The sequence below is a fragment of the Cephus cinctus genome, unplaced genomic scaffold (genome assembly GCF_000341935.2).
Source record: "Cephus cinctus unplaced genomic scaffold, Ccin1 Ccin1_scaffold0786, whole genome shotgun sequence".
Taxonomy (NCBI): Eukaryota; Metazoa; Arthropoda; class Insecta; order Hymenoptera; family Cephidae; genus Cephus; species Cephus cinctus.
Window position 1 is genome coordinate 10,755 of NW_014333388.1, and position 21,754 is coordinate 32,508.

The following is a 21,754-nucleotide window of genomic DNA, read 5'->3' on the forward strand; positions in this document are numbered from 1 at the left end:
GGGGGGGGGGGGGGGGGGTTTGTGCTGTCAGAGGGCGAAGGAGAGGGGTGGCCAGGAATGTGTGCGTGCGTACGTGGGATGTGAACGTAAGGGTGCCGTGCCAAGGGTGGTAGTAGTGCGGATCGGTGACGCGGGCGCGGCATCCTGGTGGACGCCAGATCGCTTTGGATCAATGCCGCCCCACGGTTTTCGCTTGTTCTGCTGTCCCGAGCCGAGAGCGAGTCCTGGCCGTAAGGGATGAGGATTTGGAACCCGTCCACCACCGAGCTACTAGCTACCCTTTACTATACTCACTGGCTACGTCTACCGTCTATCCCCACCCTTATCGGCATTTTCTCTTTCTCCCCTATCCGATCCCAGTAGTTTCTCCCTTGCTCTCTTGGTACAAGGCTACCAAACTGACTCGCGCCCTCTTACACCGTCGAGATCAATCACCCTTGTGTTTCCGTATCCGTGCTCACTTTTCTATATATATGTATACGCCATTATCAGACCGTACAGAGAGATACGTAGATAGTGCTACCAAGTGCAATATACAAAGTCCCGGTCAATCCCTACAAAGCCACCCTTACCAATAGCCATAAACGAAAACTACGAAAACGCTTTGCATGCCCGAGCTATTCTCTGGCAACCATCCTTGGACAACGCTCGCTACTCTCACTCTCCTACTGTTGTTATGAGCTTGCTTTACGAGCAGGGGTGGTAATCGCATGTAGGAAAATTGTCAGACCTCCCTAGCGGGATGGAGAAAGACCCCAGCGTCGCTAGCTGAGGCTGAGAATGATTTTAGTGCTATCTGTTTGAAAAATAGCCAACTAAAGAGACAATACCAACAATCTTCAAATATAGTCACGAGTGAGCACAGTTAATCGTATAAACGTGGTTACAGACTCTAGCTACATCTATATCTAAGGACGGTGCTACATTCTGGCACTTTACACAGGCGCTCGAGAGATCCAGTAAATTATAAACTAGTGACGTCGCTTACACGGATCTGTCTACGTGAATTTTCGAAACATAACTTACTTTAATCAGACTAATCAGGAACAGTGCCTGTCTGCGCGTCTAATAAGAGCTGCTCATGCCAATAATCTGATCACTTATTAATAAAGTAGTATACACGAACGCACTATAGCCTCTGTATATGGATATAGTATCATTGTGAGTTTAACGATGAAAATAAAAAAAACCAATACAAGCTGTGCAATGGTATAGTGACCAAAAAATCATTACGTGTTTTTTTTTCAAATTATAAAACTCTGATACTAGCACTGTTCACGGTGGAGAGTTAAACAGTTACTCGTGTACGGCCTCTGTACGGTTAGTTTTATTTTCTCGTTGTCGCCACGTTGTTTGCTCAACTTGAATGATCTAAAAGTACGGGACCAGTCGCAAAGGTCATATGACGTTAGGTTACTTCTGGGTCGCCGTCGTGTTTGGGTGACAGAGTGGAAGAAAAAGGGACAGCTTGAAAAACCTTTTTTCCCCCCATAATATGATTACCCACGTGAGGTGAAGTTGTACCCGACTGCAATAACGTCCTGGGACGTTTTAATTGGGTCCTGTTTTTTGCAGGGGATGACATCGATGATGATACGTACAAGGGTGTGATTCGAAACGAGAAGAGAAACTGAATTGTTGGAGGTGTCCAGGAGAGCCAGAGAGCCATCGTCCGCTTGGTAGACAAACTTTTCATGAGAAATCCAGGCTGGTGGTAACCGATGGGGTGTCAGGTCTCCGCGAAGGCACTCTTCCAAGCTCAATCTCCTTCCGCTCCAGTAGAGGAGCTCGTCGACGTAACTAGGAGTTCAGGATCGTTCGTTAGGAACCGATGAGAAATGTAAATTAAAAAAAAAAAATCATTTTTACCTTTCAACTAAACCATTTATCATTTTTCTTATAGATGGATCCAAGTTCAAAGGGGATGAACACTTACCCAAGGAGGTAGATGGCTGTGACAATTCCGGCTATAACAAGTCCAATAACCAGTAGAGAGAAAACTATGCTCCTCCAATTGTGACCACCCTCGGCGTACGTCAAGTCCTGAAATTAGTAACCATACTGGATGAAGACACTTAGTCCATTGTCAAGAAATACATTAAAAGCTTGTCATTTGCAACGAGCATGCAGAGTGTAGACGGAAAACGAAGCACCCTAATATAAAACATCATGAAATCCTCTGAATTCCCTACGTTGTTGATTCACATCTAACATTGAATCTTTTGAACCACAGTTAGTCCAGATAGAACCAGGGTGTTGGAGCATTTGGATATGTCTGAATCAACAAGAGGCAAAATCAGTTGACCTAGGATCCAAGCAGCTTAGCTAAATTGCATTGATGAAGTTCATCCCTTGGTACTAGCTATTAACGCATAATTGTACTAGGACATTATGACCTTTGACCAGCCTAATTAGACTGCCGTGATCTATTTGACGCACAATACAGTAATATCGGGTCTACCCGGAACTGCATCCACGTGCATGGTAACACTGGTACATCAGTGCAGTATTCAAGTCGACCTGGTCACATTCAACCAAGTATGAAACACGCTTGGCTCTTGGTTAATGCTCGTTACCATGAGACTTTGGTGAACGTGTGACCAAACACATGGTTACGTAACTACATGAGCTGGTACACATAGCGAGGGAGTTAGACATCACGACGCCTTCGTACAGTCAGAATTGAAAATACAGGACTACTGGACCAGCCATGGGGCTGTACTCTTGGAATTTTGAGCAATTAAACAAGAACTCTGATGACCTCCTATAAATCTACATCATGACCACTGTCATTTAGACGAGTGGTCCATGTGTCCTACATACGTCGGATCAAATATTAAGGGAGATCAGGTTGCAATTTGGTAATCTAGACATCAGAGGATTACACATTCCCTTTTTTTCAGGCTGAACCATCCAGTGGGGACGATCGTTGCCACTCGAATAGATTGTCTATTGACAAACGATTGACTTCCTCCGTGAGAACTTGGGCAGAGTTGAGCGTCGATTGGCTGACATCAGGCTGTAATCGCTTTTCGACGACTTGTTTATCACGATGAATATTGCCGTGTTATCTGCAACAGGGATGCTGAGGATGTTCAGTAATGGCGACTGTTTGACGTTGATGTCTGCGCCACTGTGCTGAGGTCTCCCGTGTCAGTTGGATACTGTGGGACTTTGGTGGTCTTGATTTTCTGGTATATTGGAGAAGGAAGATCTGCTCTCGCTGTGTTATTCTGCTGGATTAGATCCATCACTTTAAGAATGCATATTCTGACACTTATTCATCTTCTTTGATATCATTGAATTTACTCGTTGAATTTATAGAGGGTTGTGGTATGGAACTGTCCAGAGTAGGGAGGAAGACCAGGGAGGTTTTTTGAAAGTCCATAGACAAGTATGACAGATATCTGCAAGCTGACAGGGTATCACTGTTATTACTATTGGACTTAATAACTTCATACTAAAACCGGACTAGTAATTCCAAGCGTCTTTGAGAATATCTGTAAGGGTGTTGTAATTTTTTTCAGAAATTTTCTGGGATATCGATACACGCCGTTGCAGTGCAAATAGGACAATGCTGAAGTAATGGTCACTGTACCGTAAAGAAAGAAGAAATAAAGAAAACCCGAAGAAGAATAATAAAAAAGGAGCGTGTCACGATCCTTGCAGAATCTTGCCAATAGTTGTTGAACGTTCAAAGTCAAAGGGGTTGAAGATATCTGGAACAATGTAAAGCGTACGTCCAGCTATTTTCAGCAGGGAACAGAAGGAGAAACATCAGCGATAGATGGTTTGGAATTCAACCCCGTTGGCGATAATCGAATTATTTCACGCTGTTCGCGAGTTTCCATTCGCGAATCTCACGCCAAAACCATTTGGGGTGGCTGCCACCTTCGTAGCTCGAGGTTGGCATATATATATATATATATATATAAACGAATAGGTAGTTTCGTCGCTCGCGACGAATTCACCCGCAAATGGTCGCCAGGAAGACTCGACGAAATTCCCTTTGAGAATTCCGATCGCTCGTACCTATTCCGGTGGAAGCCTATACAAGTGCCATGCACGTACCGGATACTGGCTACCCCAATATAACTAGATGGTATTTCTTAAAGCTTAAGGCTGATACTAAAATCCCTGTCAGGAACTAAGGGTTGAAATCCTTTAACGTCCCACTCACAAGTAACGACCTGAAATCATTATGGATACTTTACTGATTGTCAAAAATAAGGTAACGTTATCATACCCTTGATTTTAGTCCAACAGGAGTCACTGGAGCGAGAACAGTAATGAGTACAGGATGAGGATCAATTAGTATAAGGGTGGCGATGGGTAATGGGTGGCTTGGTGGGTGGTGATTGCCCGAAGAATCGACGTCAATTTCCGAGCGATTCAGCGTTCTTGGTTCCGGTGCAAAAGGTCTTCGCCTTGGGACTCCCTTCAATGGGAAGATCGACAGCAGCACTGTGGAAACGTATGAGAGGGTGTGAAGAGAAAGGTGGGAGGTCAAAGAAGATGAGATTTGTTTCCGATTGAATAAATCAAGAGGCCACCAAAGTGTAAGGGTGCTGTCTGGATAATTAGAGTCCAGGGAGAGAATGAGAGAAACAAAAGTGGTTCTCGTGGTACATAAATGGAGGATGATGCTTTGAACTTGCAGTATGGGGAATTTAAAATTAAGTCATTGAAGTTCCAAGAGGTTAATGGGTATACGTACATCCTAACGAAGCCAGTGCGGATGAATGGAACAATTATTCTCTGTCGATTAAAGTCCTGGAGAAGTTTCAGAGATGAAATCAGGAATATTATGTCGATGATGTCACCCGGGGTATGTATTTCCAGTAATATCCACTCCATTCGACTTTTCATGAAGAAATAATTATCAGTCTTCTACGGGGATAGGAACATCATCTTCCAGAGGCAGTAATCCGGTGCATCTAATTAATATAAAAACTCTTGAGTAAAGAGAGGACGAGCCGAACGTGCTCCGGCACTTGCTAAGTTGATCTAGAGCCATGCCAGGGTAGACTAAGAGTTTTCCTAGAGGTAGATCAACATGGTGCGACTTTTGACTAAAGTCGAAGAGCAGGTAAGTTCCAGGGTGGTTCTGATGCATTGTGAATAAAGAAGGTGGAAGACGGTGTCAAGGAGTAAACTTGGTGATAGATGAACGTACCTACAATATGTTGCTCATAGGTACTCTAGAAGAAGATCACAATGGAGTAATAGGTCCAGGTAATACGAATAGACGACGAATACACTATCCAGGATGATAAAGTGGTCATTTTTAGATGAATACCTGGTGCTTACTCTCTGGAGTTTCCTGATAGCATGCCCTATGCAACACCATAGACACCACGACATATGGAACGACATCGAGAAGATGAAGCCGGCGACCGATTACCTCTTTTACCTGGGCAGACTTCGATCTGGGATCGGCGACCTGGACGGTCTCGTCGGGAGGTAGCCGCCAGGAGTTCCTTTCGACATTGACGCTGGCGTTCATAGCGGCCGCCTCCGCCTTCTAGTCCTACTCCTAGCCACCTCGTCTTGTCCAGCCACTTCCAGGTCCCCAGGGTAACCCCTGGGCCACTCCTGGGGCCGAGATCCAAACCTCCAATCCACAGTGTCTCACCTGAAAGCACATGAGAGATATGACAAAATTATCTTTTCAACTGTTACAAGGTATCTCAAGAAACGACGTATGATGCACAGTGTGCACTTGATTTATGGATTTTTTCTGAAAAAAAAAAACCGGAAGTTCCCGAGCACCGGGATACAGACTTGATGGGAATTAAAGTGGCAGCAAAGTGCATAGTAAAATGAGCGTATGATGGCTCCGCGCTATAATACCCGCCTTTACGAACACAGCACTCCTTTATGAATATATTTTCCTCGTAAATATATACCGGGCGGCTTTCTCGAAAAAGGACATAAAATTATGGCCGCCTATGGTAGCTACTATCCTATCTATAACGTTTATCCCGTGGGAGTCTTCCATCTTTCCTCTATCTTTATTTCTCTATATCATCTCTTTATCACGTGCCCAAGCTTCTCTTCCTGTTATTATTGGCATTGTAGTTTATTCAAAAATTTCTTCCACAGACTGTATGCTTTATAAATTATATTGCCATCGAAGTAAATATATACCGAGTATAGGCTCCAATCGATAATCTCTGCATCTTCATATTGATTTCTATTCAAAATCATAAAATATCATTGCCAATCATAAATGTTTACCTCGATACAAAATCAGTAAGCACGTCACTCTTCTCCTGAATATTTATTCACTTGAATATTCAATCCTATCCATACCAAAGCAAGTAACGATCTTCTTTTCGGGATTATTGCTTCTCTGCTACCCTGTAACTATGGCTGCCGAATCCTGTGGGTTTTTTTATTTGACACAGGCTCACTCTATTCTGCATCCTATTCCTCTGAGATTTTTCGTTTGTTACTTTCTCTTTTCTCTTCTCACTTTCCGCCTTAGGGTCCAGACACTCTTGCCTTGATGTTTCTTTCATTTTTTTTCTACTCCCCCTCTTCCCATCAGCCATCACGGCGTCCTCTTCACCTCTGAACTTCTCAGGATGCGCATACATTTTGCCAATGAATTATACAGACTCACTTATATTGTATAGCAGCACCATAGCTGTCATTGCAAGAAATTCAATTTTTGATCTACATGAATCTTTTTCTTCCTTAATCATAGCTGGTTAATAACTTTCTTCTTGAATCTGTTAATTAGTCGCGTTCGGTCCACCAGATGCCTCTGACACAATTAATTAAAACAGGAACAGGTAAGATTTTTTCAATCAATCTTATTGACACTCAAGGTTTTTAATTGAATCTGCAAAATAAAAGCAATTACGTCATATTTACTTGTATGATAGCATTCTAAACGTTTATAGAAACTCAGTCATAAGTCACTCTGATAAAATGGAAATCACTTATAGAAAAATCAAGAGTATAGAATCAGAGGGTATCACGAATATAAAGTAATGCTAAACTTGAGGGGGTAAAGAATAGTTTTTCTTCGCAGCAGTATCTCCTATTGCCATGAAAGCCGAACCCCCATTATCCAACCATGGAGAAAATGTTTGGTAAGCATTCACGAAAATTCCCAATAATTTTCCACAGGATAGACAAAGAACTGTATAAAAATACGTCACTCAATAGCATTAAAAATAAAAATGTCACAGACCCACCCAATATATCTACCTCAATAAAATACAGGAAAGAAGAGATAAAGATTTAAACAATTCCCCAAAAAATCCTTAGACGATTTTTACCACATCATGGCATACCCTAAAAACGTATACTCTATACATTCTTATTGATCCTAAGACCTTACAAGTTTTTCTCTACTTCAGAAAACTCCATCCAACTATTTCCTATTTTCTTCAGCTTATCCCCAGACATTCTTCTGTTATCCCCGTTGAAGAAGCTATCCCTAACTAAAGGCCATACGATAATTGGATTATTATTACATACACACTATAGCATATGTAAGAGTTCTAAATCCTGATAATTAAGGGGATTGTTCTCAGGACGTCCTCCTTTGTCATAATACAAAATCCTTGTGCCCACCAGGCAACGTCCAGTTACACGTAACAAGATCCCAACGATAAGCAGATCCTATTCGGTTGGTTTCGCTTGTGGTCCGGTCGAGCATGACGCATCCATTGGTTAGAAAGTTAGATAACACCAATCCACGATGTGGTCTTGCTTCGAGGGTGGAGAAGGAGTAAGAGATTGAGGGTTGGGTGTACTGGGACGTTAGCCCCTACGTGTGACGTCAGAAGGGTGTATTACGTCAGCAGTGCGGCAGACTGTATGGGCCGGTTGACGATAGGGTTGGGTAAAGGAGAATTGGTGGGTGGAAAGGAGGACTTAAGGATGAAAACGGTAAACCCGAGGGTTAGTAACAGTTGGTAGGGAAGAAAGAAAGAAAAGAGATGGAGGAAGCAAAGAGAGGTATGGGTTGTGGCCAGATACGGAGGAGGGAAGATAGGTTCGACCACCCCTTGCATAACTACTATGTAGTACGAGAAGGGGCACGATTTCATTCATCAGTCACAGTCAACGAGAACTTCTTGTAACTGGATAAGTACCTGGAGTGTATCGAATGGTGGGGAGTGTCATGGACTTTTGAAGAGGATCCTACATCTTTTGCTAGGACCAACTCCCTAAGGATGACTACTATGACCTACCCCTACGCCACTGACATTGGACTCGGTATCTCGCTGTGTCCTGGTGTTTTCTGCCTTGAGACCGGTAATCGAATACCTCACCCCCTGATGGGCTTCTTCATCCCTTCTAACAATTCTCCACCACTTACTCGCCATCCGGGAGTAAATTGGCTTGTTCAAATTTCGCGCGCTCCACCATCCACGACTGATCGGACTTCCTTTTGTTTTTATTCTTCCTGGACTTTTCGGATGTTACATACGTACACAGTACGTTCGATGAGATCCCTAAATGGCTGATCTATGATCTTTAATTTCTAGTTGCACTTCCTGGAATGTCCTGTTTAAGTTTTCATCCTTGTGTCGCACGGAATGTTTTTCGAGGAATCGGCCCTCGGAGGATCTCTTTGGCAAGGCGAACGGCAGACAGCGCGTCTCTGGGAGGAGACTCGGCGTGTTTCCGACAATCAATAACCACCACGCAGCTCGTATTCTCTCTCTGTCTGTTTCTCTTCTCCGTCTCGCCCCTAGCCGTAGTCCCATTTTATTCCTTGTTTTACGCTCCTCTGATCCAGTCTCTTCTTCTTTTATTTTACTTCCGGTCCTCCGATACTTTCCCTCTCGTTATCATCTCGACGTCACGGATACGATAAAACGTATAAGAAAATTCAAAATCCTCAACGACGTCATCCTCGACTCATTCCTGACCAGCGCATTCTCAGGAATCACTTCCCGACAAAGGAGGGTAGCCTCGCTTCATCCCCTTGGGAGCATACTCTGTAAAACTATCTCAAGCCAACGATATCGTCACGCATATATCTACGGATATACCAGAGACCAAAATTCACGTCTTACCAATAACGTATTTTCCATGCCAGACGTGAGGACGCCCTGTCAAAATCAACGAGAAAAAGCCAAAATCTGCTATAAGAAAAATATCATAAATAATCTCCATCATGACAGTTATATTATTTCCGATTGTAACAGCGTTCGAATATATACCAAAATTCGTATACCTTATATACTATGAAAATTCCAAATAATCCCATTGACGCTATAGAAATTTTCTAGGTTAGCACGTAGTGCACACGTCCATTTTGGACGAAGGAATAGATCGTCCAGTGGGATAGGTCAAGGGAGCTGTAGCAAAAAAAAAGGATAAGTTAAAGGATGTGCCAGCGACGCACATTCAACCAGATATATTAGTCCTGGATTTCAATATATTTCATACGTCCGCCAATGTATCGTACCTACAGAAATACTTTCACATATGTACCAATAGAGAATACGTCAGGTACATTGGTACTGGATATTAATCCCTTTCACTTTATTTCTCTTCTCTACTCCCCTGCAATCACCTAATAACCGTGCCACCCTCATTTCACATTTAAATGTACCCCGCAACTATCCACTTATCCCAATAGCACGTAATGCAACCTTCGCCTCGTAACGTAACAGTTCACCACATCTCGGGGTTTACATTAAAAGCATAATAAAGATGGATTTACTCACGGTATCAGAAACATATCCATATAGGTCATATATATGAGTACATAAATGTATGTACAGTTACGTCTCGTTCAAAGGAAATGCATTTTCTACCTTCTACCTTCAGGATTGCTATGTACCCAGAAAGAAAATATAAGTACTTGTAACTCCTACAGGACTATGTCGAGCTAACCTCCATTTCTTTTTCTCCTTCCCACGTACTTATCCACATGCCTTTAGCTCATGGAATATTATTCTCGAGTAAAACACGTACGTTTATTAAATTTGATGAAATGAAATGTATTTGTACATAACACATGCTTCTTTAGGGTCTATTACCAAAAGTACGAACTGCCCACGGCAATACATAACGCCAACCGTATAATAATAAACTGTCAAGACAATGAAAACAAGCCCATTTATCAATGCGTTCGTAAATCCGACGTGGCTACCAGGAACGACCGGGAGAGGCGTTGCCTTCGGGAACCTTCGGGATCAGTAAAATAAATGTGTGTACAACGTTAATGTTACTTTCGTGTGCACGAAAGGAAAACGTCCGTTAATTTGCATGGCTAGGAATAACAATTAAATAAATAGAGAATTCGGCACGTTTGCCAGTTACGTATTTACCGTGCGGTCGTAATAACCTTACATAGAGTTGAGTGGGAATTACGATGAAGGTGCACAAAATTTTGCCGAGTTCAGCAAACACAATGCATAGGATATACTTGGGTTTGTAATACTCTGTATGATGGAGAAAATTAAAATTTTTTGCGTATTACCATAGCAAACCTTTCCTGGTGTTCTTTAACGCAGGGATAATCGTGTCACTATTTTTCTGAAGTAAAAATGCGTCGCTCGCTATGGGTATTAGTTTTTGTCTTGTTTCTCCTTTTTTTGAGGTCTGCATCCACTATAGACTTTTACATAGAATAAATCTTCCGTTTCGTTCTATCCGGGTTTTATCGTAATTAGATTCCTTTGAATCTCATTTTCTTGCCTCTATTTTTTATAGAGACAGGCAGCAGACGTACTGAAATACTGAACCAGAATACTGAGTAATGCAGTGACGTATATGTATATATGTATGAAGTATACACAAAGAGAGAAATTGCATTCGTGTAACGAGCTGGCTTCTAACCAAGAGATAATAATTATTATACAGACTCCACTTTGTATTTTACATTTCATTGGAAATTGATTTTCTCATTTCTCTCTCTTTTTTCTCTCTATAATCTCCCTGTCCAATGCAGCATCATCCATATTTCTCTTGATGCATTTATCTGTTTTAGAATTCTGGACGAATCCCAATAATGCCATCTGGTAGAATCAGGTTTTTGGATAAAGGATAAAATCGTACTGTACAATGGTTGGATGTCTGCCTGCAATTACGGGGCATCAACGGGTGCCGAGTTTAATCCGAAAATGCAGAAGTTGAGATAAAGTATGGCCGCTCCAAGGAGAATAAAGGACATGGCATGTATATATATATATATATTAATACAGTAAATCTGGCATAAAGGAAAGAATGGCTGCACCTTACAAAAGTAGAGAAATAGATAAGATCTGTATCTGCAAAGAAAAGATGAAGTCATCTCTGTCCTTGACGCCATTGTTTTTCTCATGACAAATCCCCAAACCCAAAGGCTTTTCATTGTACTAGTATCACACACAGTTTATAAAGTACATTATAGATATACAAAGCTGTCTGTTATTTTTTAAGGATCAAATAAACCATCACCGATCCTGTACTTATTGAGGTTACGAGTTTCACAGAAATCGCCAGGTATCCAAATTTCCTTGTAATTATTCAAAAGCCAAACCAGCCTCAATTTTTCTTTATATACATCTTCACGATACCAGTCCACTAGATTCAAAGAGGTCCAACGCAGCTATACCGACACCAAAAGAAATAATCAAGAAAGTCAAAGTTTTGTCAGAAAAATGAGAAGCTTATTAACTAAAATCAGCAGCAGCAGGATCAACCTCCAGTTTCACGACTCGCTCGAAACTTCATCCGCTGACGAGGTTTCCATCTCCAGGTACAGGAAGTTGGCTAACTCATGGAGTACCCTTTACACAAGCAGCGTGGTTTCTCACTCGAGAAACAGAGAATTTCCTCAAGTCACAGGTCAAAAAGATAAAGTTCTATGGATAATAAAAAAATCCAAGTATCCTGAACTCAGTGCAATCATAATATAAGAACGAAGGTGAAGTGCTGATAGGAGATCCTGGCAATTTTAATTTACAGCTTGTTATAGGATATCGCGTGATATACTCTTCCGAGCGATTGGAACTCGTAGAGCGTGCTCGAGGACTGGCAGACTCCTAGGGAATACACAATCTATATGTATAGTCATGTACAGTGTTTGCGTTTCCTTTAGACTGGGTAAGATCCTGAGGTGGGGAACTGGTTCCCCAGTTCAAGGGATGGGATGGACCGGTGCCAAGACGCTTCGAGATCCATATATACCCACCCTTCGAAGAAGAGGGTAGAGGTGGGAAGGGGGAGGGTGGTAGCTAGCTACCTTTTTGGGGTACGTGACGTCAGTGGACTCTTGTGGGGTTTGGGTAGGTGGTTTTCGAAAGGGGAAGAATCTGCGGAATGAGGGAAAAGAAGAGTTTTGCAAGTGTACGTGTATATACAGTATGCCGGAGATAGTGTACTGTAGCGATGAAAATTGGAGGGTTGGTAACCACTGATACTCAAGGATCTATACTCCGCTTATACCTAGGAAGCGTGAGGCCGCACACAGGACCTTCCCTACCTTCTACGTTGACTTTGCTTCACCAGGATCGGAATGGGACCCATTGCTTGGCGAGGAAGGACGGGAATGGTATGGGAAGCCGAGATTCCCCAGGACTGGGTGGGATACCACCGCGGAGTTGAAAGTTAAATTAGTTCAAGTCTAATAGAAAGTGAGATCATTTGTAAAATTGCCCAAGCTTATTTTCCATGCCCGTGGCCAACTTCAGTTTGAATATTCTCGAATTTTCCGGTTACGCTTATGAATTAAGTTAGCACCTTCCTCCTTGGACAGCCGACCCAGGATTCTATCGTGATGTGCACCGACGTACCTTATGTCTGGTATATATCTATAGATTGAGAAAGTGAAATTATTTTACCAGCGCATAAATCGATGAGCTCGAATCTTCTAGAATCGTCGTCCATAACCTAAAAAGTGTCGAAATCGAGGACGAAGCACGATTGAATGAAAGACACAAATGAAAAAAAAAAGAATGATCTAGTTCTTTTGAAAGCATCGAAACAAATTCCCCAGTGAATCTAGTTCCTTTTTTCTTTATTTCGATCCGTCAAAAAATTCCAGCAGTTTTATTAAAGCTTTACGACTATGCTCGTAAACGAGTCATCTCACGTTGTGAAATAATTTTACTTTGGTTCCATGTGACCTCGTTATATTTATAACACGTCTATGTAACGCAAACACTGCATGTGTTATAATTCTAAAAAAAAAAAAAAAATTGCAGGACTTCATTCAAATCCAGTAAGGTGGATGTCCCAGTCATTGACCAGTATACCAATAATCGACAAGTATGTGCTTTGACTGTAGTAAAATCTACAGTATTACAAGACAACTGTCGATTACGCTTTATACCCAATAGGCCAGGAAAGTCAGGAAAAGTGAATGAAGGCGTTAATAATACCTTATGGGCCAGTTCTCAATGCAGACTGAATTCCTTGAGGATTTTCCAAGTCTCGATCATCCTCCGCAGATTCTAAAGCTACGTTCACACGTAGATAAATATTCGAAATTTATTGGTGGATATCTGTCACGTGGAAACGTGTCTGCTTCTGCTGCTGCTAGTCAGACGGCTGCAGCGTGTCGAATTACCGTCTAAAAAGTGTTCCACAAACATATGGCTACTTCCTGAAGTTGCCACTTCAGCATCCACGTAATGTATCTGTATGCGTGTATATATTAGCAACGTTAGAAAGACTTACTCTCATTCCTCAGGATTCTACCAATGCACCAGTGCACCAGTGAAGTCGTCAAGGAGCTCTGAAGGACCTCTCGGAGTCGAGACACTCGCAAACTTTCAAACGGGTGAAAGTTCTTCACCTCGCGTATGCGTCTTCTGCTCGACTGCTAAGTAGAGAGACGGATTCGAGTGGGCCAGACGGAGCAATGAAGAAAATATTGCTACTAAGTACCCACCCTTACCATCTGATAGCTTGACTTAAGAGGTCACGTGACTAATTGTGGAAAAGTCTAGAATTATTATTGATGCCATTTCAAAAGACTAATTAGGCGTCCGTGTCATCAGATTACAAAGTTTTATTTCGTCTTTGACGAAGGTGCTTGAGACAATGAACGGTTAGAATATGGACAATTCTATGAGGGATGGTTTCTATTAATGTGCTGTTTTCCTTTCGAGAAGACGTGAAAGGTAAAATAAAAGTGGAAAGGAGAAAAAGAGTAAAATTTTCATGAAAAATAAGTGAAAAAGAAGTACAGTGGAAAATGGCTTGTCGCGGTCGGTTCTCAGAGGGATGAAATACAAGACGGTATGTGTGAAAAGGATAGGGGTAAATAGGGACGCCAACAGAAGAAACATGTGTTCTTGTATATGAAAAAAAAAGAATCCTTTTTCTTCTTCATTTCATTCTACACGCGGCACTTTTTACACGACAATATATATATATATATATGAATAAAATTGTATACCGTAGTCACGACATGGAAGGCACAAAAGTTCTGGCTGTAATATTCAACGTTAGAATCCTACGAATTTCAACAACGTCGACTGCAACGTCGACTCGGAATATTTTCAGAATTTTTGTGAGAGGGAACTGCGAAGAAGAAAAAAAAATAAAGAAAAAAAATTAACTAACCACCCTTTTGGACAATTCCCATCCAGCCACGTTCCGTGCGATAATAGAGATTTGCTGGATTCACGGTGCTTTCTGCGACTCTACAATGCCACCAGAGAAATTCCTTGCCAAGACTGATTCTTTATATATATATATATATATATATATATATATATATTCTCTCTCTCTTTCTTCTATCTTCCTGGTTCTCTCTCTCTCTCTTCTTATTCCCAGAGACCAAAATGCTATCGCGCTTCGGCTTGGCGCTGTCCACACTTGGCACGTTACGCTTTCGGACAAATAAAAAAAAAAACGATATAACTAAAGTCACGTCTGACTCCTCCAGCTTCAACTAACCTGCCTTAATTATTCAGCACAGTGTCTTCCCGTAAATTCATTACGCTCGACTTGTTAGATCTTTTTGCGATGCCCTTTTCATAGCCTGTCAACTACTCGGCCTTACAAACGTTAACCCTCTAACGTTGTAACGCGACGTCGTAGCAGAACGTACGTGCAGAGACCTTTTACGGCCGAGCCAAGAATATACGAGATTCGGATTCCTAGACGTGAACCTAGAAACGCGCGTATGCTGACCTTACCGCAATTTATTTTACACTTTCTGCCACGTGATACGGAAACCTTATCATCCCATGGTATACCGTACGCCATCTAGGTTATAATATAGGAAGGGAAGGTATCCCTTCTGGCTATCTTAACACATTCGAGGATAATTAAGGTTGAACGCACGTGGAGCAAGGACCATCGTTCTCTCTCTCTCTCTCTATATATATATATATATATATATATATTCTTCTATATACCTTTATATATTAGGTAACGGATACCTAGTTACTCAGTTACATACCTTAGCTACCTGCCTAATAGATGGCGACACTGTCTTCTGCTACTTCGTCTTCTACACTACTCAATTCCTTACTCGAAGACTATTACGAATCCCACCGCGTTCTTGGCGAGTCTCTCGCCGATTTAAAAGATTTATTATCCAACGCCAATTTCGTTCTCGTACCCGATACCCATTCTGGATTTATTAACAGAGCGTGCAGCGTTGCAACGATATCCCAGATTTTCGGTAGACATAACATCGCGTTCCGTACTTCATGAGCCGCGTATATCATCGAATCAAAAATCGTCAAACACGTCGTACGGACAATTTTACTGGCGTGGCCGACAGCTGCAATATATCGATAAAGAGAAATGAGTATCGGGTAACGGAGAAGGAGAGAGAGGAGAGGAGAGAAAAAATGGCGGATTGCTGACTACCTTCATATTCCCTACGTCAGGGAGATTGACGCGGGACATTCTTTATAGTAATAAAGTGGCATCGGTGACGGAAGACGAACGATGCACCCTGGATAATAACAGGGGCGTGATTAATTACTCGATTTTACCGAAATGCTGACTAAACGCCCTTCCCATATACCTGGCTTGGTACGTTGACGAACCTTAGATTAATAATCAACTGCTGGTGAGAGGTAGTCTAGAAGATACTTCTAAAGCCACGGCGTGTTTTCATGCGGCTGTCAACTTGCTTTAATTTAGGTTATTTTTGTCCAATTTCTTTTCTTTATTTTCCCTTTCTTATACTCTAGCAGCGGAAACATCCTCGTGAGCCACTGTCGAAAATTCATTTCCGCTGCAGTCTAAATCGCTCTTGACCCGGTATGCCCGATCGACTGCTCCCACGGGAGCTCTGAAAGGATCTTCACAGTCACTTCCGTTTTCCCCTTCCTCCACTTCTATTTTACACTTCAACACTCTTCTAAATCACCAGACCCTTACTTGGTTGCTGATTCGTCAAAAGCGAATAGAAATATTTTAATTCACTGTCACTGTCCTGTGTAAAAGGAGCATTTGTGTATATATATCAACATAAATCTGTGTCTAGCAATCTGTATCTTGATCTATATATAAATATACAGCTCTGCCTACCTTACTGGAGAGTGAAAAGAAATAAAAGTACAGGAGTAAAAGAAGTTTTCTATGAAGAGTCCTCAGTCTCGTATGTTCTTATTAACCTGCTCGGTTTGGCCTCAAAAGGGTTGAGCGTTCATTCGGGACGAAATATTTTGACGAGAAGCTACCAAAAGTACGAAGAAATTAATAATATAAATTTTTCAGAAACGAAGTAACTCTGCAGCCGCCAAATGCTCTTTTAATCTCACCCAGCGTTACGGCGAGTTATTATCGAGAATCGCTGTGAAATGAGGGTAAGCCTGGAAATATTACAAAAAGGAGAAAAAAAAAGTACCCACACCACAGACTCCCGGCATTCCATTGTCTTACCGGGAGAGCAGAACCCTCGTGCCGTAACGGCAATGGACGGAAGTGAACTTGGAAAAGAATGAGCTCGCAAAATAAAAAAAAAAGAGAAAAGGAAAAAGGGATCAACCGCCCTACCACCTATCCAGTCAGACCTCCCACCTACACCGTAAAGCTCGAAAGCAAAAAATCGTGGGTTCAGGGAAAAAAGAGAAAGATACAAAATAGAGGAAATGAAAAAAAAAGTGAACATTCTCTTTTTCAAATAGGTACTACACATTCTACTAAATTCATAGTTCAAGCGGTTTGAACATTGAATTTTATTACTCATGTGCTCTTATCCGTGAAAATTAGAAAAATTCTCATACAGTTGTTTCCAAATTTTCTGCATCTCTCATACGCAGTTTTGTTTTTAAAGATACACTGCACTGATAATTTGTTTCCTATCACCGGATGCATCCTGCTCTTAGGATTCTGCACGCATGCGTCTGCGGACACCTGTTCGACGTGTGCGAAATGCGAAACAGCTAAAATAACGTCGTCGGATTCTCGTCTCACGTAGAGACTCGTTTGGCAAAACGAGTATCGGAAATGGGACGAATAGCATAGTCACCAGTTAGTTATGTAAGACTTTACCTGCGTTGACGTCGTCCCAGCATCTCAAGTTAAAAAAGTAACCTAGAAACCCTCGGGCAACCCTGGATAATACATTATAACATAGAAGTGTCCCGAATTTACATCATCCAAAACGTGCTGGCATGTTGTCTCAAAAGTAAAACAATTTCGTGCAATCATACTGGCTGTTCTAATCCAGTAAAAATGTCCGAGTAATTTCATTTGAGACAGAATATCCGTAACTCAGAGAAGAAAGAAAACTAAAAGGAAAAGAGAAAAACCTAACCTACAATTTTAACATGATATCACTTAGCAAAGTGGCACTCGTATTCGTATACATACCTAACCTCCAATGGATTAATTACCATTTATCACTAAATTCCAGCGACGTATTCGACGATCGCACAGTCAATAAAACTTCATCACCGTGCACGTTAAATCGTTACTCGAAAACGACACAAGAAACAATAAGCAGACGTCAGTTGTGTTGTATAAGAGAGAAAATCCTTTTTCCAATTGTGAAAGTGGCTAAACTGATGTTCTCCTTAATAAGATTAATGGAAGAATAGGTTATAGCAGAGAAAGATAAACCGAGGATAAGAAAACACGAGACGAAGTGACAGCTGCTGTCGGAAAGGTAAGAAAGAAGCTCGCAGGGTCGCAACCGAATAAACACTAAACTCTAGAGGGAGACTTCTCATCGCAGAGTAAAGTGGGACCTACCTAAGATATTTCCCGGCCGTCTTAGTTTCAGTTTCGCAGCATCTTCCGTATATACATATGGATGTATATAAATATAATGAAGTACGATGGCGTGTAGTAGTGAATTAGCATAGCGTTGGAAAATTATTTCTGGTCGTCGTGCAGAGTCGCCGTCTTTCGAAGAAGTCCGCGTCCCGGCGCGGAACATTGCGTTACGAAAATAGAACCTTAAATTACGTTGCGTTCCTTGCCCTTTATTTTTTAGCCATATTGAATCTCATTCGCAGTGTGTATCAACCTTAAAAAAAAAAGACAGTGAACAGAGCATTTTGTACCTGTAGATACTTCTTAAATATTTTTTTTTATATAAACCTTGCGAAGTCTGGTTGTTCGTAGATACGAGGTTAACGAGATTCTTGAATCGATCTGTTGAATTATTTGTGGAAATATATTTAACGGGGTTAAGGTATACATTCAGCCGTGTGTACGGTAATAGGATGATGGTAATGGGGCTGATAGCTGGTGGTATAAAAACACACGTTTCGTGGTTAGGACGCTATTTGTAATGGCTAACTGGAAACGAAGCTCAAATATTCGGCAGAGATACCTACTAAGATCGTCCGTATGTATGCCAATATTTATTTGACTTTAAAATCATGGCGGCACAGTGGGTCAATAGGTATGAGTTCATAGATTTTTAACCAGTAGATTGTTTTGACAGCAGACGTATCTGGTTTAATATGTACGGTGAAAGATTTGCAGATCTTCCTGACGAAGGTCAGCCAAACGTTTCGGAAGTGCTCCTGGTACTAGGCAATGACTTTGGCCAAACGGTATCGTCAGGTATCATGAATGGTCCATGTGTACCATTCAGCCGAGAAACGCATCCCCGGGTCAAAGATCGATGCCTGGCGGTGTCAGGGTGTGCGATACAGGATGTATAAGGTGTCTTCCAGGTGAGGGTTGAGTTTCCATGGTAACCAAGCTTGGTGCCCTGGCTCCTAGGTCAGGGCCACTGCCCCATACTCTTTACCCTCATGTGCAATAGCTTATAACAGGTGTGTCTTCTATTTACTATACTACATGCATGCTTGTATCTCTTATTTACTCTCTCTCTCCTCTCTTTCAGTCCCTACTCCTTCGCAGACCTACTTGGCCCTTATGTTTCTTCTTTCTGTGGCAGCGTACAACTGAACTCTTACTCTACTTTTCAGCATCCCTAGGGCATAATAAATTCTCTGTATTGAGATCCCTCACCAGGAACACTTTCCAAGGGACTTCAACACCTGTCACCTGATTTTCTTACTAAGGATGGATAACCTCACGTTCAGGATACATAGGTAATGCAGTATCCAGATGCAATCAGATGTGTGGTTAGAAAATCTGATTTTCTTTGTTTCAGCATCTCTACTTGATCTTGGGGGTTGAAAACGTTCAAGGAAAAGGACCGTCGGTAGCTTTAACTCCCAAGTGAGATGCGTGCCGCGTTAGGGGATCGATAACGTAGCTACCCTTACGCAGCCTCTCACTCTGTCCGCTCGTTCGTTCTCTCTCGTCTTTCTCTCCACGTGTATCAACCGTCTTTCTCTTTCTTCATCTCTTCGTCTTTCTTGCTCTGCTAAAATGTGAACGGTCCAAGTTGCGTCCCGGGACCTTCGACGCTCTCCGTACTTCATCCTATGTAAAAGGTTGGTATAAGGTGGGATACGTATGTATATAATTGGTAGCTTTCAGAAAATCCTCAGACTATGTCGACGAGATGGAATTGCAAGGGATGCTGCATATTTAATAGGACGACCATATAAAGCCGTCAGGAAAAATTCTGATATGGTCCAGAAAAAAGCCTTTCGCGTCTCGACGCTCTACTGCCTAGATGGATATCCAGAACGAACGGAACTCTCGATATATGCAGATTACGCTGAGTGAATTTTCAAGCTAGGAACTCGGACCAATCCGAATTTCTCGACTTGATTCAAACCCTTGGAATATTCAATTACCCTTTCTCGGTCCTTCAGTCAAATGTGAATCAACCATAGAGTTAATGCAAGACCCTGAACTAAAAGCTGGAGTTTGCTTTTCCCCATGACTTGTACTTTTTTTTTAAAGTTTACCCTTTTCTCGCGAATTCCAATTACAATGCTTGACGAGTCCCGCGTGGAATTCGTACGTAGGTACGTCAAGTACCTGATTCTTGTAGTCTCTGTGATCTCAATGAGAACTAGGCTTAAGAGAGAGAGGGTTAAAAACAAAACAAAAATATAAAAACTGTATTCTAGTATACAACATTCGGACTCAAACCACTTAATCTTATCTCATTGTCAGTAAATTGAGCAACGACGAAAATATCAAAAGATATTGTATCTCGAGAAGCAAAAAATAAAATAGAAGATTTATGAAAAAAAAAATTGTCAAAGACAAAGAAAACCCTTCTCATCAATTACCCCTAAGCGAATACCATTTGCCACTGAATGATGTAGTCGGTTACACTAGTCTTTTGAATTTTGAAACACTATGAATCGCCCTGTATCAAATATACTGTATGGATACATTCTCTATAAAAATATACACATATGTATTTCCTCTATTTTCATATATTTATCCTATTTCCGTTCCACTGACTGCTTCCCTAAAAACACCAATAAAACTCTACACTCCCAGCAGCATGTTTGCTTTGACAGTGTGAGCGTAAAGTTTCGTGAGGCTGGAGCCTTCGACATAGAAACAATATGGTGGCTGGTTTCACCCACAAGATCGCGAACACATCGACTACCAATTGAGTGCACCCTTGATATAATAAAAGTCTCCTCTTACCACCCCTTCCTTTAACGTTGCTCAGTATACCAAAAGAAAATAAATGCAGAGTGCACTCGTGGCTCGATTCTTGATTCCGACTGGTTCATCTTTTTATCTTAAGCGTGCGATTCGAGTGGTACGGTTTTTCCTCTACTACTTTTATGCATAAGATTACATATATACGTCAATATATAAATATATATATATAGACTGCTTATATTTTCATATATAAATATCTCTACCCCATCTCTTTAATCTCAATCTCGTAATTCATCCTTATTGCTAGTCCATGACTCGTTACACTAAATTGGAGTTTGACGAGGAACCTGCGTGTATCTATTAATCCTGAAGAAGGACTCGTAAACTAGATAACGGTTTCCCTATCTCAATTCTACCATTAGGAATGGGAATTAGTCCTTGGTAGAATATATTTGAGGAATCGGTTGCATCCCTTTAAGACCGCCAGTATGTTCGGGGTAATTCCATTAAAAAGAAAAAACCTGAAAATAAAATATAATACAGTCACAGTAGACGATTTGTCATTAGAGTGAAACTCAAATTAGTAATTGATTATCGTTTACCTCGTTTACTGATTTTTTAATATATTTTTTATATTAATTACATCAATTCACTTAGTCATCCGGGGGAATCATCACGAATCCAGTCTCCGTGGAAAAATGGCGTCATCCCTCATTTAAAGACTTGCCAATGAACGATACACTTGAGAACGCGCATCATTATTTACCCCGCCGTTATATTATTTCACCACTACCTTTCTGCTCCCTTTCTTCCCTTGATTCTTCTCCATTCCTTTTACAGTCCCTTCAGCCCCCCCCCCCTTCCTCCCCCCCCC

General features: G+C 41.5%; 1 protein-coding gene and 1 long non-coding RNA gene across 13 annotated transcripts in view; one reads left to right on the forward strand and one right to left on the reverse strand.

The window, feature by feature from the left end:
- Positions 1 to 21,754, reverse strand: part of LOC107270524 (inactive dipeptidyl peptidase 10) — a 47,691-nt gene that overhangs the window by 7,826 nt on the left and 18,111 nt on the right. For 3 of the 8 annotated variants that reach the window (XM_015745603.2, XM_015745602.2, XM_015745607.2), the window contains 3 exons: positions 5,405 to 5,635; positions 1,937 to 2,043; positions 1,602 to 1,800 (listed from right to left, as the gene is read on the reverse strand). In XM_015745603.2, coding sequence (XP_015601089.1) covers positions 1,602 to 1,800; positions 1,937 to 2,043; positions 5,405 to 5,506 — 408 coding nt within the window. In that variant the 5' untranslated portion in view covers positions 5,507 to 5,635. Of the gene's footprint in view, positions 1 to 1,601; positions 1,801 to 1,936; positions 2,044 to 5,404; positions 5,636 to 6,240; positions 6,851 to 9,701; positions 9,820 to 9,951; positions 9,971 to 17,748; positions 17,885 to 21,754 lie in introns of those variants that run through there. The other 5 variants (XM_025087878.1, XM_015745600.2, XM_015745606.2 and 2 more) reach the window with 5 other exon arrangements.
- Positions 15,764 to 21,698, forward strand: LOC107270525. Of its 5 annotated transcripts, none has more exons than XR_003060544.1 (6): positions 15,764 to 15,960; positions 16,651 to 17,060; positions 17,210 to 18,043; positions 18,863 to 19,166; positions 19,238 to 19,448; positions 19,511 to 21,698. It is a non-coding gene; the product is annotated as an uncharacterized LOC107270525 (long non-coding RNA). The 5 variants fall into 5 exon arrangements; XR_003060545.1 differs by having other exon boundaries at positions 18,871 to 19,166; XR_003060541.1 differs by lacking the exons at positions 15,764 to 15,960; positions 16,651 to 17,060; positions 17,210 to 18,043 and adding an exon at positions 18,131 to 18,787 and having other exon boundaries at positions 18,871 to 19,166.